We start from the raw sequence: 15,424 nt of genomic DNA, 5'->3' as shown, positions 1-15,424 counted from the left end.
CCGGAAAGAATATGTCATCACATTGCAATACATTCATCATATTTAATACATATGTATTATTGCAAAAGATATTGTATTTATTTATTTTAACCTTTGAAATGACCACATGACAACAGATGCCAGGTCAGTCAATGGCAAGAACCAGTGGAGGAAAAAAAGGGTCTCCACCTCCAAGGTGTTATCTGACTGAATTCCCATTTTGTGAAGCTAAAAGTCATGCATGAAATAAAATAAAAAAACATTAGTTTGAGTGTGATAAAGTCTTTTATATTTCAGTGGCATCAAATGATACTGGGCAGGTGGAATCTACAGCTGCCGTTCCACCTGATATCTATATACAAAATAATAAACAAGCGACCCTGATAATCCTGGTACTTCCAGCAATATGACTTTAAATCAAAGCGATAGACAATTCATATCTCTCATTAAAAAAAAAAAACATGAAAAAAAACAAAATGAGTCAACGGAAGTATATCATTAGGCTCTAAAAAAAATAAAGCAACATGCATACAGGTATTACATGGCGACTTTCAGTCATGTGACTCTGGGTGGTCTCACGTCAAAGCATCTGCAGCCAGACTGAGTAGATCCTGTCTGAGCGTGTCCGTGCAGTCGGCCTGACACGCTAATCGTTGCAGGCATTCTGCGGTCTTGCGGGGGGAGTGGTACAGCCGCCGCCCCCCGTCCGGGGAGCCCAGCAGCAGCGTGAGAGAGGCCCGACGCATCGCCGCGTAGTTGTAGTGCAGAGCGAAGCGGTACACCTGAGGAAGGAGAGCGAGGCGGGCACCTCCGCCTGTTCCTCCTCTGTGCTCCGAGGTGGGGGGGGAATCGGCTTGTGATTTGAGGTGCTGTGCTGAACTTTTTAACTCGTTTATTCCCGAATCTCCTGGCACGCATACTGATTTTGAACTTGGCCTGGTTTTAGGAGTTGTGTTCGGTTTCAGTCCTCTGGGTTTCTTACTTCCTTTTTGGTGACTGGAACCTTTTGTTAGCGCGCACATCTCTTCTGATAGGTTCTCGATTTCCACTTCCACGCAAGTCAAGACCAGCTCAGATGTCCTGTTAGCCAGGTGCTCCTCAGTAGTCTTCAGGTGGTCTTGGTCCAGTCCGGCTGCCCCATCAGAGGACCACTCACATGGGGCTGATACAGTCTGGTTGGGGGAGGGGGACAGGAGACGAGACACACAGAGGTCCTCCAACTCTTTCTGCATCTCCATGGCCAGGAATCGACAAGCTCCTACCATGGACTCGCCTAATGGATTCTTCTGGAAGTTCAGCTTCTCAGTGTCTGTTTGACAGGAAGTGAGGCCTTCCAGGACCAATGTGTCTAAAAACTGGCATCGCCTTTCCTCGTTCTTTGCCAGGCGACATCCATGCAGGTAATGCAGCACAGGTAGCAACATTCCTCTGCTCACGTCTTTGATGCGGATGGCTTCTCCGGCGTTGGCGTGAGCTTCCCCGAATCCGCCCGTCAGCAGAGCCCTGAAGTACTCCGAGCCGACCTCGTCCGAGTCCCTCCGGCCGGCCACGGCCTGCCTGTTGGCCGGGATTTCTGTCCCGTCGTCCAGCAGCAGGAGGAGGTCAAAGGTCGAGGTGCTATACGGGCATGTGTCGGCGCGGCGACGCTTTTTGGAGGGAGGGGGCGCTGCTGCATCAGCGTCGTGCGTTTCTTGGCTTTTCATGGCGTCAGGGTCGGATTTGATGATGGTCACCAGAGGAGACAAGCACCCGACCAGGAAATAATAATACAACGAGTGGAGGGTGGAGGTCGGGTCCGAATACGGCACGCCGGCGTAGCACGAAAGCAGCCGCCCGCATTCGCAGGTGTGGCCTTCGTCAGCGTCATCGATGTCGTGGCAACCGAGAGGCTGCAGGGCCAACAGGAGGCCGCCGGTGTCCAGGAGGAGTTTCCTCAACAGAGACTTGTTGCTGTTGGACGAAGACAAATGATTATTCAGCATGTGGGGAATAAATAAAATGGATAAAAAGGTGAATCTAAACATTTTTCTGCTACAAAAAAAGCCCACAGGGGTCAAGTTCACTGACTGACCTGCTGATTAAGGGTAGAGCGAGCGCACATTTGACTTTGTGCGAATCGGAGCCCGTCCGCATCACGTGAGACAGCGTACCCGAACCGAAACTCGACTCGGACTGGACTTGCAGATTATTGAGGAGAGTCACGCCTGCACAAACAAAAGAACACAAAAATACTGTTTGTTATTACATGAGCTATTAGATGGAAACATGCTATACGGCTCCATGTTTACATAATTTAGTCTCCATGAGAGAGAAGAAGAAATACAAAGTATTGTAACTTCTCACCGAGTTGTTTCACTTTGGCTTTCACTCGCTCCGTCTGCCCTCCGGCCCCGCCCTCCCTCTGGCAAAGACGGTGGTGAATGAGCGGCACCAAGCCGGTGCGGATCAACGTCTCAAAGCAGTAGGGGTTGCAACTGACGCGGCACAGCAGTCGGAAGCAGCAGCTCCGGGGGTGCTTGTGGTGCGTGAGGTAGTGGAGCAGGCCGGACACGGTGTCCAAGGAGACCAGGGCGGGGGTGGGGTCGGCGACGTACGAGAAGCGCGAGAGAAGCAGCAGGATGGGCGACTCGGGCGTCCAGGGCTCGGGGTGATACGGGTGGCAGCAAACCGGGGAGCGGAGGGCAGACGGAGGAGTGTCAAGCGTGACCTTTGCGGTCGAAGAAAGCACCAATTGCTGCCGCCTTCTCAAGGGGTCCAAGAACTCACAAGGAGAGACCGGCTGGTTCTGTGTCGTGGTGGTGGGGGGGCTGTTTTGTGGTGGTGGTGGTTCTGGACTCGAGGGAGGAGAATCAGTGACTTTCCAAGGCGATGATGAGGTGAGCTGAGTGTCTTTTTTCGAGGTAGAGGAAGTAACGGCGTTGAAAGAGGAGAGGCTGAAAGGATTTGGGGAGGCTTGAGGAAAAGAGGACGTCCACTGCCCGTCTGCGCTGCTTGAGGAGTCCAGCAGGTCCTCTTCAGAGGAGATCATTCCCTCGGACAGCAGCCAGGACCTGAACGGAGCACAAAACATTCCCACGTTAAAAGGAGAATCAGAACAAAGAAACAATTGCACTTGACTTTTCCTACCTGAGACTTAAAAAGCTTGATGAACCTTGATCCCTGCCGCCGTCCTCCTTCCTGGATTCTCCTTCCCCAAGATTAGGGAAGTCGTAGGACTCGAAGCATGACGTCGAGATGAAGTCGGCGAGAGACGAGCTGGAGGTGGCGCCAACATCCATCTTCTTAGGTGACGGCTCTTCCCCTCTGGTGAGTGCCACGAGGCGGGCGACTAGCAGGGGGACCAGCCCCAACTCCTGCAACTGCTCCAGGGAGTCCTCGTCAAAAACAAAGTCCACCAAGGCCAGAATGACGATCCGCGAGAGCGGGTGACTCGGGTGAGCGGCTAAAAAGCTGATCAACACCTCCAAGCCGCCGTTCTCGCTCACCTTGACCCGGTTGACCGCCTCCTTGCAACACAAGCACAGTGCCTTGAGGAAAACTCCCGACTTGAGCTGGTCCTTCTTCACCTCCTCCATGAACCTTGGGATGACGCCGAGGGAACCCACAAGCGGGCGCAAGCATCCTTGAAAGCACACGTTGGCTAGCGTTTTCAGAGCTAGCTGCCCAAAAGGCTTCCCGGCCTCTTCGGACGCCATGGCGCCCAGCTGGGTCAGGACCCCTGAGCGAGACACCTCCCTGGCGCATTTTAGGCTGCATCCCCGGGTGAGCTCGTGGAGGGTCTTGAGGGCTGCCCGCCGCAAGCCATGAGGGTATTCTGAAGCGATGAGGGGGGCGAGGGCCGATAAGGTCCCTTGGGTGAGCAGCGCCAGGCGGTTTGGGGGCGTATCTGAGAGGTAGAGGAGGGCGCGTGCGGCCGACTGAGCACGCTGCAGTTTAGGACAAGAGTCTTTGGGTGAAGCTGCAGGGGGGGAAGACGGGGCGGAGGACAAGGACACACAGAGGAGGAGAAGAGGAACGCCACCTAGGGAGGCGACATGAAGATTAAATCCATTTAACTCAACTGCAATGGACACCAGATGTTCACAGCGCTCTTACCTGCCGAGTGGATAAGCGCCGAGCTCTCAGAGTCCATTGCCATATTTCCCAAAGCTCTTGCAGCTCGGTTCTGGATGGTCTCCTGTGCCACGTTCCTCTTCATGATGTCCACTGAGACAGCAAGGACAGTTGTCAACATTGCCCACCATGGAATGTGTATGTCGCATTAAGCGCTGTATTCAAATGTCTGAAGGGAACACTCACCAACTATATTTATTCCATCGAGCTTACGAACCTGGAATAGAACTTGAAGTTTAATAAATGTTAAATGCATATAATAATTGTATAAGTTTATCTCACCTCTGTACGTGTTTCGAATTCAGTGCAGCAGTTGGCCAGGATGCTGAGAGCCAGATCCAGAGTTTTCCCGGAGCATTCCGGGTGGCTGAGCAGGTCCAACAAGGGTCGGAGTCCGTCCCGAGTTCGGAATCTAGTGATACCAGCCTTGTCGCCCTTTATGTGGTGCATCCGGATGCCGACCAGAGCTCGCCACTGAGAGAACCTGAACCGCTTGTCCAGTTCTCTGACACCTCCCGACTCTGCTTTTCCATGACCCGGGTGTTCGGCGCCAGGGGCGGCTTTGGAGAGGTGGGCCAGACACCATGTCAAAGATAATTCTGGTGACGATGGGGAGCCCTCCCTGGAAGATGGTCGAGATTTCTTCCAGCCAACTTGCATGGTAGAAGCAGCCATGGTTGCCTTGCCAGGCACTAGTCTTATCTCTTTGATATATTTGCTTTAACTTATGAAAACGTTATCCCAAACGTGTAGCATTGCTTGGATGTATCCAGCAAATAATTAGCTATATGAACAACAAAACAGGTCAAATGCAGTCTGACAGTGTCCGTTCATACATTATTGTCAAGTTTCACATGGTCACAAAACTACAAGTCCCACCATACAAAAGAAGTCTGTACCGCCTGATGCCGCAGTGGCTGATAGGAAATGGAGTTCCAGTTGCTTCGCTCGGCTCCCCGCAAAACAGGCCTACGTCGTGCTGAAGGCCAGCCAACCGTTTTTCTAGCTACCTGACGTGTGTTCGCCAAATGTAACATATTTTCACATGTTAAGTGACGAGGCAAAGCTATGACCGCTCGATGCTGTGCCACCATTGATCGAATAATTTGTGTGACACAAAATGCAATCGCCTGTGTTAGCCGCTAACGCCATCTTTAGCCAAACAAGAAGACAGGGACGGCTCGAGGAAGGAAGTATGGATCGGAGAGGAGGGCTCGCTCAAATAAAAGATGGGAGTTGTAGTCCGCATTTCACGCCGCGTCTATTCATGTTGACCGAGTTGTGTCAGAGAAAACTACAATCCCGTGAGCAATGCAGCCACAATATAGCTAGTGGAGTTTTGGGATTGTAGTGTTTTTTACACACGCTAACGACAAGAGTCGACGATATGTGCTGCAAATCGGACTACAGTTCCCAAAATATGTTGTCCATAATTATGTCTCTGGTTTACCCAATACGTCAGCGTGCTTTCGAGGCGTTGTTAAATTCCACGCTCGACACATCGTTTGTAAGCCAGCGCATTCACCGATATGGTGTTGAGTTAACAACATGGACAATATCGGAACACTTGTGATTCAGGATTCAGAAGTAGAGGGAGAGGAGACTGCTGTTGCCATAGTGGACATCGATAAAACTAAAGCTGGTTAGTATTTTAGCACTTTAAGTAAGTATATATAATATAATAATATATATTTACCAAATTTGATTTCATAATTACTCCACTTATTCACTCTTCAGAGTTTGTGTGGACCTTGCTGGCCACATGGCACCTTGTAAACACCAGACTTGAAATGGATCAGGCTTTCGACCAGCCCATATGCAAGAAAAAGAAACTTTGGGAAATGGTGGCAGATAAAGTGAATGCCAAGCTGAGGGAGGCGGACGGGGGCGATGTCACCGTGAAGTCCTACGAGTGCGACCTCAAGTGGAGGAACATGTTGACCACCTACAGGAAGAACGCCGCCAGGGCCAAGAGGCTGGGGGAGACCAGTGTCCACTGGGAGTTCTTCAGGAAGATGCATGAGGTCCTGGGTAAGAGCCAGGAGGAGATCCAAACCCTGCGCCAGGCCAAGCTGAGCGAGACGAAGGTGGGGAAGGCGATGGCGAGCAAAAGGTTCACGCCTATTCTGCCGTCGCCCCCTGCTGCGGCTCCATTCTGCCCTCCGCGGCCTCCGCAGGACGTCCTGCAGCTGTACATGGAGCTGCAGGAGAGGAAGCTGAAGATGTGGGCCCAGCAGAAGGCTCTGGAGGAGAGGAAAATCGAGGCCATCAACAACCTGGCCCAGGCCATTTCAAGCCTGGCTCAGACAAACACACACACGGACAAAGATGGCCGGTAGCTGCCAGCATTGAGTCACTGAACTGCTGCCGCAAGATAAGCAATGCACGCACTAAGGAAAGATCATCAAGGGATGGAATTGGAGTCATGGTGTAGAAGCCAAACAAACGCTTAATATTATGAAACTAACATCTATGAACCACCTTCAAAACAGGGTTAAACCGGTCTTTAAACATCTCATCTGCACACATTTATTGTATCTTCATGAGCTTTGACGATATAAATCTTCTGCAATGGCATCCCGTCGGCGTACACCTTCTTCATCTTCCTCACCCTCTTGACTTACAACTTCCTGCTCTCCCGCTTCTCCGTGAACCACATCGCCTATGTCCAAGAGCATGTTGTGGAGCACGCAGGCAGTCAGCACCACAGATCGGGCTCGGTGATAGTTCCCGATATCCAGACACAGGAGTCTTTGGAATCTGGCCTTGAGGTTGGCGATAGCCTGATCTAGAATGCGGAAGTGCGGCTCCAGTGTGGCGTTGAACAGTTCCTCTCTTGGTGCACACTGTCCCGAGTAAGGTGTTAAAATGTGAGCAGTGAGCGGGTAGCCGACCCGGGCCAGCAGCACAGAGTCGGGAGTCATCAAGTCCCCTTTGAGTTTATTACTCAGAGTGACGCCTCTGTCCGTGTCCTGGCCTTTGCCGATCCTGCAGTGGAGGAAACGTCCAGCAGAGTCACAGACCACTTCCAGGTGGAGCCAAGAGTCAGGATGCTCCTCTTTCATCCTCTTCGTCTCCGGCTCTGTGCTTTCCACATCATGTTTCCCTGTCGGCAGTCTGATGGGAATCTGTGTGTGTCCCAGCACTCCCAACACTCGAGGAACACACGAGGCTCCATCTTTGTCGTTCCCTTCGAAGAGCGGGAAGAGGACATTTTCTGCCTCACTTCCTGCAGAGGGAAAATCACACAAGTGAGGCACATAGCATCGTCTTATACAATAACTGAAACTCACCCACTGGCCAGCAGATGTGCTTCTCCTCCAGCATGTTGACGCACTGGCAGAAGTAAAAGAAGATGCGGTGGATGTTTCCTTTCTCCAAGTGGAAGTGGCGAGACAAAGAACGGTAGCTGACGCGCTCAGATAGCAGGGTGAGGCACAGCGGGACCGTCTGGGACAGGGCCAAGCGTGCCCGGCCCGTCATGGGGAACCTGGATTTGGATCCCTGAAGGACAGCTGTAATGTACTGAAGTGGGAGAACGTCACATCAGGCATCACAAGCAGAATAAACACTGAAAATTCCTACCCTATGGAAATTACACAGCCGCCTCTCAATAAAGGAGAATATCTCAGAAGTTATTTTGATTTCAGGAGTTCATTTCAGATAAAGAGAACAATTAAAGACTTGTATTTTCTGATTGGAGTGTAAAAACATGGTTTAAAATATCCAACTTTTGTATAAAGAGACATTTTACAAGACGGCAATATTTACATTAGCTCTATTGTTGTACCGGAAGTGGAACATCCGGGCATTTATGACATTGGTCGCCATATTGGGGGGCTTAACGCAGCGAAATTGAAAAATTATAATAAAGTGGCATATCTATGCCTGCACACGATTTACTGTTAGAAAAGTAGCTTCTAAAAATGTGAATGGGGTATTTAGCAAGGTAGTAGCTTACCTTGACTGCAGCCGTCTCCTCCACGGGATCATCGCACTGCTCTAGCCGCTCTACCTCCACTTCCTCCCGGGGAGCCGCAGTAATCGCAGCCGCCTGTGAAACTTGAGGCAACATGTTGGTTTCTCTCGACCGTGCTGTCACACACACGTCAGACTGACGCATACTTTTGACTTTGTTTATCAGTTCGGACTCAAGCATCTCCTCCACCGCCTGGTCCAAGCGCTGGTCCAGCTCGGCCTCCGACAAGGGCTGCCACTCCCGCTCCGCTAAGTCCAGGACGGCCCTGGCTGCCGACAGTACACACTGCTTGGCGTCCATTAGCACGATTAAGAACCATGCGAGTCGTTAGTCGACGGAGCTAAATTTTTAGCAGCCGTTTTGTATCCATACAGGCTAGCAATCAAAGTTAGCATTGCTAGCTCAATGCTAGTTGAGCTAACAGATGCTGCGTTCAGGACCAGAGCACTCCATGCTAGCCATTATGTTAACGTCATGGCTAGCAGACAATTTTGTGCAGCTTTCACTGGCGCTACGTAAAAAAAACAAACAAACATGAGAACAAAGAGGTGAAAAAAGTCGTTTTAATCTTTCATCATTTACATTTTTGACTGTGGCCCAAAGTCAACTCTGTCAATTTCATTCAAGCACCCGAGGATGCCCCCCCCTCGCCCCAAATGACTCACGGAGGATTTGGCTTTGTAGTTGTTGATCATCTAAATCATAAATATTACACTCAAGTTTAGCTGCGTTCCATTCGCCTTGTGTTTTAATTTCAGGAAAACAATCTGTAACAATGTATAAATAGTATACAAGCAAATACAATAAACCTTTCAGTGATTGTGGGGTAACAGGAGGGCTCAAACGCTACTTCCTTAACTTACATTTCTTTAGAATCTATAAACATTTACCGGGCCCACGGATTAAGATGGACGAGACGCTGTGTGCTACAATCAAACATTAGCCAGGATGTAAGATCGGGATAAACATGGTTCACTTTGCTGCCAGTGTGTTGCAGCAAACGATCAGCGTGAATTTGTTTGGATACCCCAAAACCAGCCAGTAAATGCTCATAATAGTTTTAACACAAACAAAGCATAAAAAGGTCTCTCCTGGTTGACGCCCCCACATCGAAGCCAGTAAATAAACAAACACGCACAAGTAAGGCAGCTCAAATAAAGACTAGACATAATTAAATAGGAGGTACAATGCTTTACATGTTGAGCCTCTACCAGGTAACAGTGTTGACCAGTGTGGGGTGTGAAAATGGATCTAAAATGCATCGCCTGCACGCACAAAACAACCCGTGTATGTTTCTGTCCGGCTCCAGAAGTGTTGTCCGCGAGACGAGCCGCTGAGGCGACACTTTCCAAAATGTTCCCTCCCGCCCTGCCCACCCCGGTGCAAACCCCCCACCCCTGCCTCTCTCTCTCTTCTCTCTCACTGTACGGCCGGCTCGTTGGCTGTGCTGCCCGAGTCCTGCGGCTTCATGACGTCGGGGAGCTCAGGGGGGGTTGAGAACGGCTCGATGCTCAGCTGCTCGAATGAATCATCTGCAGGAAGACGTACGTACGCACGGAGGTGGGCCAAATCAGGAAGTGAAGACAAGCGCGCACACACACCAGTCATCCAGGCAATAAAGTGGAACAAAATGTTTTTGTTTACCGAGACGAAACGCTAGTCCCACAGTGCCGGGGGCCTGAGGTCGTGCTGTTTGGTTTGTGAAGCCACAGTTTCCCAGCGTCTGAGTGTCTTCCAGCAGCATGTCGTCCTGAACGCACAGTCATGATACATGATACACATCGGAGCAGCACCTTGGCGACCGATGTGCAGGGTCCTCAACAAGGGGACCCGGACTTTGTGCATCTAATTTGACCTGTGCAGCTTTTTGGAGACTTACCAGCTTTCAGGGAGTTCTACCCAACTACTGTGCAGGTATAAACATAACTTCATTATCAGTGTGTCCCAATTACGTCTACAAAAGTTGTTTTTCATCGCTTCTTGCGTTTTTGTTTTTGAAAAAGCAGACTCTAGAGGGGTCGGAAATGTCGCTAAATATGGCAGTAAAGTTGGCAACACTGATCCCTCCTGCTACATCTTCTTATTCTTTAGCAAATCAGGTGTGTTAAGCAAACCACACCATCTACTGTACGGAGTGGGAAGGCAAGCTAGAGTCACCATCGTGACATCACTCCGGGTTTACCTTGTAAAGCATCTGATCCTCGGGCGGCCTCTTGAGGATGCCTTCCACGATGCGCTTCAGCTCGTACACCGAAGTGGATTCTTTGGCATCTGTGAAGATGGTCGTCTTGTGACGTCGGATCATGAGAAACACATCCTGAGGACGCCAAGGTCGGCCCCCGTTAGTGATTGACAGACACACGTAAATGTTTGACACACGTGACGGTAATCTTCTGATATGCTTGTACTTGTAATTAAATAGTATTACATTGTTTAATAATTGCATGATTTTACTTTGATTTGTTGATTATGATTACATACAGAATAAACATTGGACAAAGATTTCAGGCAAACAAATCTTCCTAAATTTATATATTTAAACAATACAACAATGTACAACCATTTTTTTAAAATACGGCTAAGTTGCTAAACAACACATTTCTAAAACACAACAAAACAGGCGTTTGTGACAAAATAGGAGTAGACCTGAAAAATATCGACGCCATGACGCCACTGTCCATTCACGACGGATCTAACTTTTAATATCGACACTGTCGTTATTTGGATCGATCCGCCCGCCTTAATTCATGGCGTCACGCGCACACTTCCTCCATTGAAATGCTGAGTGTTGGTTTATGAATTGAGGCACCAAGTCAGATACATTATTACTACAGTTATTATATTTTATGAACAAAACGAAAAGTTCAAAAGTGACAGCCAAGTCGGTTTGGTAGAACCATAATTAATAGGTCAGTAATAGCAGTCAAGGACCGAAATAAAAATATGACTCCTTCGTTAAATGGCCAACATGAGTCATGTCGTGACGAGCTAACATGCTATGCTAGCCCAATGTAACGTCCACAGTTAAGTTTAAAGCCGCAGTTAGCCTGTTTAACTTTAGACTCACTACAGGCCCCATGTTGCGGATTACCAAATCATCCTTTAATAGCAATCTTTAAATTAGCACGGTATTCAAACGTCTGCTTCCAAGTTTTTAAGAAAATATGACTTAAAAAAAGAACATCTTCGGTTGCTAGTGACAACTTAAGCTAGTTTTGTTTTGTTGTTGTCGCTCTCCGGCTAAGGAACGGTTAACAGCACAGCACGATTGACACTTGTACCAAACAATGTCAGCCTCTCGGCTCTTTTACGCCGACACGCTTGCTGCTTTGTGACAGCTAAGGACGGTGAAATTATGTGGCAATGTGTCGTTAAGATGACATGTTCACCGGAGAGACGCTACCAGTGGCTAGCAAGTGTTAGCTAAACAAAGACAGCCTCTTTGGATGTCGGCTTTTTGGTGACACGCTCGCTTCCTCTTGGTGCTGTGGTGTAACCTAACATATTGGCCTCATCACCGGCTACGCAGGGTGAGGTTTGACGAGCCGAGCAAGGCATTGTAATGTTTTGTGTAAGAGTTTAGTGCACTCACCATGTCTTGCGGTCGACTACACAGTGAGGGAGGGGGAAAACGCCTCAACTGCACAGCGACAGCTGATGCTGCGTTCAAATTCTCTACTCGACTGTGGGAATTGTCAAGTTTACCCAAACTCGGCTCGTTTGAACGCCGCCTTTTTAGGATATTTGCGAGTCAGTTCCACTCATTGTACTTTACAACCTCACTCATCAGCTTCTCACATTTCCATAAGTATAATACGGTGCAGAAATTTATGTGCTTTTGCACCACCGCGGTTCAGTGAACGCAACCACGCCTTCATCGATAAACGCGGAGTCCTTTAATGGAGTGCTTCATGTTTGTGACGTAAACACTGAGCGTGTTCTTTGTGTTGTGTCATGTGTCTGCTCGTTAAAACGCATCTTGGGGATCATGTTTACTCTTAGAGCTATCAGTATTATTCTATTTTTCATTCTTCACCGACAAAGTTGCAGTTAGAACTTCAGCCAGCAGATGGCAGAATAAAAGAGGCAAACACAATCATTGCAAAAGTAAAAGCTAAGGACTGTCAATTCCAGCTGGGTTGATTTATATTTAACATTTCCATTTCAATAAAAAAAATATTTAGCATTTAGTTTATTGGCAAAATAAACACAGTTCAATTTCTGGCTTAATAAAAATTATTAGTGTGACACAAGTCAGCTAAAAATTCAAAATATATATCTAAAAAGTGTCAATATAAAGTTACATTTGAAACCTCATACCTCTGGACATGAAATAGACATACTCCCTGTATTTGATATCAATTTGAATCCAATAGGTGACGTGACAGTGAGAAGTGAACAACAATAAAACAATAAAAATTGTTGCAGTGCAAAGTAAAATTTCATTTTTCATTTTTCAAAAAGCATTTCCCACAGGATTGAGGAAAATTCAAAGACAACTGATGATGAAAGGTCCTCCGGAAGACGACCGTGATTCAGTTTCCTTCAGATGAGCTGAAATGAATGGAAATGTATTCAAATGTCCCTGAATTAAACTTGCACAAAAGGAAGACTTACAGCTTTAATGCTATTTGACCACTAGAGTGCTCTCTCGGATCTCTACGTTGGTGTACTGTGGGCCAGAGAGAAGAGCACGTTAAGATCAATTTAAGGCAACAAGACCGCAACGTAAAAAAAAAAACTCACGCGTAGCGGGCGTGGTATGTGGACGGGTTCCAGGCCGCTGCAGCAGAGCATCGCAAAGGGTCGCTGCTTTGTAGTTGAATGTTCTTGGAAGCACAAGGCGAAGACCTTGGCGGGTAGGTATACGTCCCAGTCAGCCGCGTGCTCCTGGACGAGTTCTCTGACCATCCTGGTGGAGAGCACGCAAGCCACATTATTAGGTACACAAATCTAATGAGATCCAGCATAAACTGGCATCATGTTCATACCTGTCAATCATCTGCTGTGTGTTCTCATCAGTGGCGCCGGCGTGTGGGTGATAGATCACGATCGCCGTGGAGATTGTCAGCTGACTGGTGAGCTCCTGGTTGATCTGATGCGAAGGGTAGTGAACGCAGGAAGTCAGAATCCTCACGTTGGGAGTCGCGGCTATCGCTCACCTGGCGAATGATGTCACGAGGCAGCCGCGAGAGGACGCACATCGGGAAGCCGAAGTGCATGATGGTGTCCGCGATGTGCTTGGCGACGTGCGCGGGAAGGAACGCCGGCACGGGGGCGGCCTCCACCCACTTGGAGTAGCAGTCGCTCAGCGTCACCACGTAGGTGTGGCCGTTGCGCGTCGCCGGAAGCGGCCCGCGCACGTCCAGGCTGAGCCACTGCCACGCCTCGCTCACCTGATGCGTGGATGGAGATGGTGAGCGACGGTGGACGCGCTCAGCCGCACAGAAACACAACCTACCTGGATCACCTTCTCGGGGTCTTGGCAGGCCGTCTGAGGGAGGAACCGGACAGCGTTAAAATATTTTAACAAAAATGGCCGACTTTCAGACCACCATCACTAAAAAAAACAAAATGCGGGCTGTAAATGAACTCCGGGCTACACTTTGGACACCACTACATCAAGTCATGTGTCCTGGGTGAATCTGCATTCTTCTCCTCATGGCCACGCCTACTCTGTTGGGATTGGTCACACCACATTGCTTGACTGACAGCACACTTAATTAGTAGTGAGCATGCACACAAACCTCCTCGGTGGAAGTCATCACATCCGCGTCAGGAGCCCACTGGACATCCTGCGGGTAAACACAAAAGGAAGTTGCATCTCGGTCGCGACAACATCAGCGTAGAGCGTTTTCCTTCACGTCGTCACCTGCGAGGCGCAATAATCCCCGTGGAAAAAGTGCGGGAAAGAGGTGATCTTGATGAGGCCTTCGTCCATAATGATGCTCCACCTGCTGGGCTTCGGTTGGTCCTCCACGTGTCTGACGAACACACAAAAAAAAACACTTAGTAAGCAATTCATGTTGATGAAAGATGGATGCAAAATTTACCCGGCAGGGTCGCTGTCATCGTGGCTGAGGGGGTCGTCCGCGACGCTGCTCTCGACCGTGTCAGGCGTGGTCGTAGTCGTATTTGAGGATTTTGTGCTTATGTGCTAATACAAACAATGCATGAAGTCTTTGACATAAAAATATATATACAGAAAAAACATTTTGTGAAATTCAAACTCACCTTCCGTCTCCTACTTTTTGGAGTCGTTGGTGCCTACATTGAGGAGACAGCAGTTAAATTCTGACTTGTTTCATTTGTGCTGAGATGTTTAGTTGAGTCTCAAACAACTGAAGGATGTCCGGCGGGATACGTCATAGTCGTCTATGATGCTATCTTTTGCATCACAGCGCTTACTTCCAAAGGAGGTGACTTGTTTTGGAGTCCCATCCATGGATAAAATATGAAATCCAAACCTGCATCTTTTTGGTCTCATCCTGGGGTGGAAAGATTGTAGGAACTGCATCTTCTCTCAGCTGGACACATTTGCCACTTCTGTCCAGGTGTTGCTCCTCAAAGTGTTTGCTGCACAGCACAGAGAAGCGAGAAGGCGTCCACTCCTTCCACTTCATGTTGGCCAGCCATTTCTTCAGTCTTCTCTCGTTGAACAGTGGAAACCTGCAGCAGCAGCAACGGTAAACATCAGTTAGCGTTAGCATTAGCATTAGATGACATCGAGCGGGACGACTTTAGCTTAGGTTTTAAGTGAAAATAACAACCACAACGCCGGACTTACTTGAAATATTTCTCGTCAGGGCTTTCACATCCATAAGAACATTTATGACGCCCCATTTGTGACAAAACTAGACTGTGGAACTTTGGAATTGTTCGCCTTGTTCGCGTTAGCACACGAGTCAAGTTAGTGTGCAGAAACAGCGGAACCTTTTTTCAAAATAAGACTATCATGGACTGTCGCAAAGCTTTTAGGTACAGTTTACCGTGTCATCCGTAATAATGGCATTAATAATTACGCTTATATTTATAGTTGTAATAATCTAAATTGGTTTAACATGCGTTAATGTTGAGATGCTTTGTATTATTTACATTTTAATTTCCCTTTTGGTCTAAAATATCGCTAACTTTATAGGACAAGCGCCATAGCGGATGTTGTTATATTCTTCTTCGTGGTTTTCCTGATGTTCGCTGTCGCCAGACGGGAAATGACAAATGATCGTACCAGAAACTTAACACTGTCCTATTTTGAGGAAAATACACAGATACATAGAAATACATAGATGACTTTGCTCATTTATCTGTCACCATGTATAGTATTGTATGGTTTATAATGCAGTTTCACAGTTA

The 15,424-nt window shown here is 48.3% G+C and overlaps 5 protein-coding genes across 6 annotated transcripts; 1 reads left to right on the top strand and 4 right to left on the bottom strand.

Annotated features, from left to right (window-relative positions):
- Positions 1 to 113: 113 nt before the first annotated feature.
- On the bottom strand, positions 114 to 5,282 carry armc5 (armadillo repeat containing 5). The gene is made up of 7 exons (XM_058048412.1): positions 4,375 to 5,282; positions 4,279 to 4,309; positions 4,075 to 4,185; positions 3,106 to 4,000; positions 2,323 to 3,029; positions 2,051 to 2,183; positions 114 to 1,929 (listed from the first exon to the last, which is right to left on the bottom strand). The coding sequence occupies exons 1-7, from the start codon at positions 4,765 to 4,767 to the stop codon at positions 555 to 557; spliced, it is 3,645 nt and encodes a 1,214-aa protein (XP_057904395.1). The 5' UTR covers positions 4,768 to 5,282; the 3' UTR covers positions 114 to 554.
- Positions 5,111 to 7,864, top strand: si:dkey-66i24.7 (uncharacterized). 2 transcript variants are annotated; one of them, XM_058048606.1, is made up of 2 exons: positions 5,111 to 5,755; positions 5,830 to 7,864. In XM_058048606.1, the coding sequence occupies exon 2, from the start codon at positions 5,883 to 5,885 to the stop codon at positions 6,429 to 6,431; it is 549 nt and encodes a 182-aa protein (XP_057904589.1). In that variant the 5' UTR covers positions 5,111 to 5,755; positions 5,830 to 5,882; the 3' UTR covers positions 6,432 to 7,864. The 2 variants fall into 2 exon arrangements, with proteins under 2 accessions (XP_057904589.1, XP_057904588.1); XM_058048605.1 differs by having other exon boundaries at positions 5,129 to 5,734; positions 5,830 to 7,859.
- On the bottom strand, positions 6,505 to 8,573 carry LOC131102881 (uncharacterized). The gene is made up of 3 exons (XM_058048535.1): positions 8,054 to 8,573; positions 7,386 to 7,617; positions 6,505 to 7,321 (listed from the first exon to the last, which is right to left on the bottom strand). Exons 1-3 carry the CDS (start codon positions 8,369 to 8,371, stop codon positions 6,633 to 6,635), a joined length of 1,239 nt encoding a protein of 412 aa, XP_057904518.1. The 5' UTR covers positions 8,372 to 8,573; the 3' UTR covers positions 6,505 to 6,632.
- Positions 8,574 to 8,663: 90 nt separating this feature from the next.
- Positions 8,664 to 11,827, bottom strand: elob (elongin B). Its single transcript, XM_058048632.1, has 4 exons — positions 11,664 to 11,827; positions 10,254 to 10,388; positions 9,716 to 9,821; positions 8,664 to 9,603 (listed from the first exon to the last, which is right to left on the bottom strand). The coding sequence occupies exons 1-4, from the start codon at positions 11,664 to 11,666 to the stop codon at positions 9,491 to 9,493; spliced, it is 357 nt and encodes a 118-aa protein (XP_057904615.1). The 5' UTR covers positions 11,667 to 11,827; the 3' UTR covers positions 8,664 to 9,490.
- Positions 11,828 to 12,061: 234 nt separating this feature from the next.
- On the bottom strand, positions 12,062 to 15,020 carry zgc:153292 (uncharacterized protein LOC100003014 homolog). Its single transcript, XM_058048562.1, has 12 exons — positions 14,859 to 15,020; positions 14,539 to 14,740; positions 14,306 to 14,338; positions 14,125 to 14,228; positions 13,944 to 14,055; positions 13,819 to 13,866; positions 13,533 to 13,565; positions 13,234 to 13,467; positions 13,063 to 13,166; positions 12,818 to 12,983; positions 12,689 to 12,743; positions 12,062 to 12,625 (listed from the first exon to the last, which is right to left on the bottom strand). Exons 1-11 carry the CDS (start codon positions 14,912 to 14,914, stop codon positions 12,699 to 12,701), a joined length of 1,137 nt encoding a protein of 378 aa, XP_057904545.1. The 5' UTR covers positions 14,915 to 15,020; the 3' UTR covers positions 12,062 to 12,625; positions 12,689 to 12,698.
- Positions 15,021 to 15,424: the final 404 nt, after the last annotated feature.

The sequence above is a fragment of the Doryrhamphus excisus genome, chromosome 15 (assembly GCF_030265055.1).
Source record: "Doryrhamphus excisus isolate RoL2022-K1 chromosome 15, RoL_Dexc_1.0, whole genome shotgun sequence".
NCBI classification, from domain to species: Eukaryota; Metazoa; Chordata; class Actinopteri; order Syngnathiformes; family Syngnathidae; genus Doryrhamphus; species Doryrhamphus excisus.
This window is presented reverse-complemented; position numbering and strand designations above follow the sequence as displayed.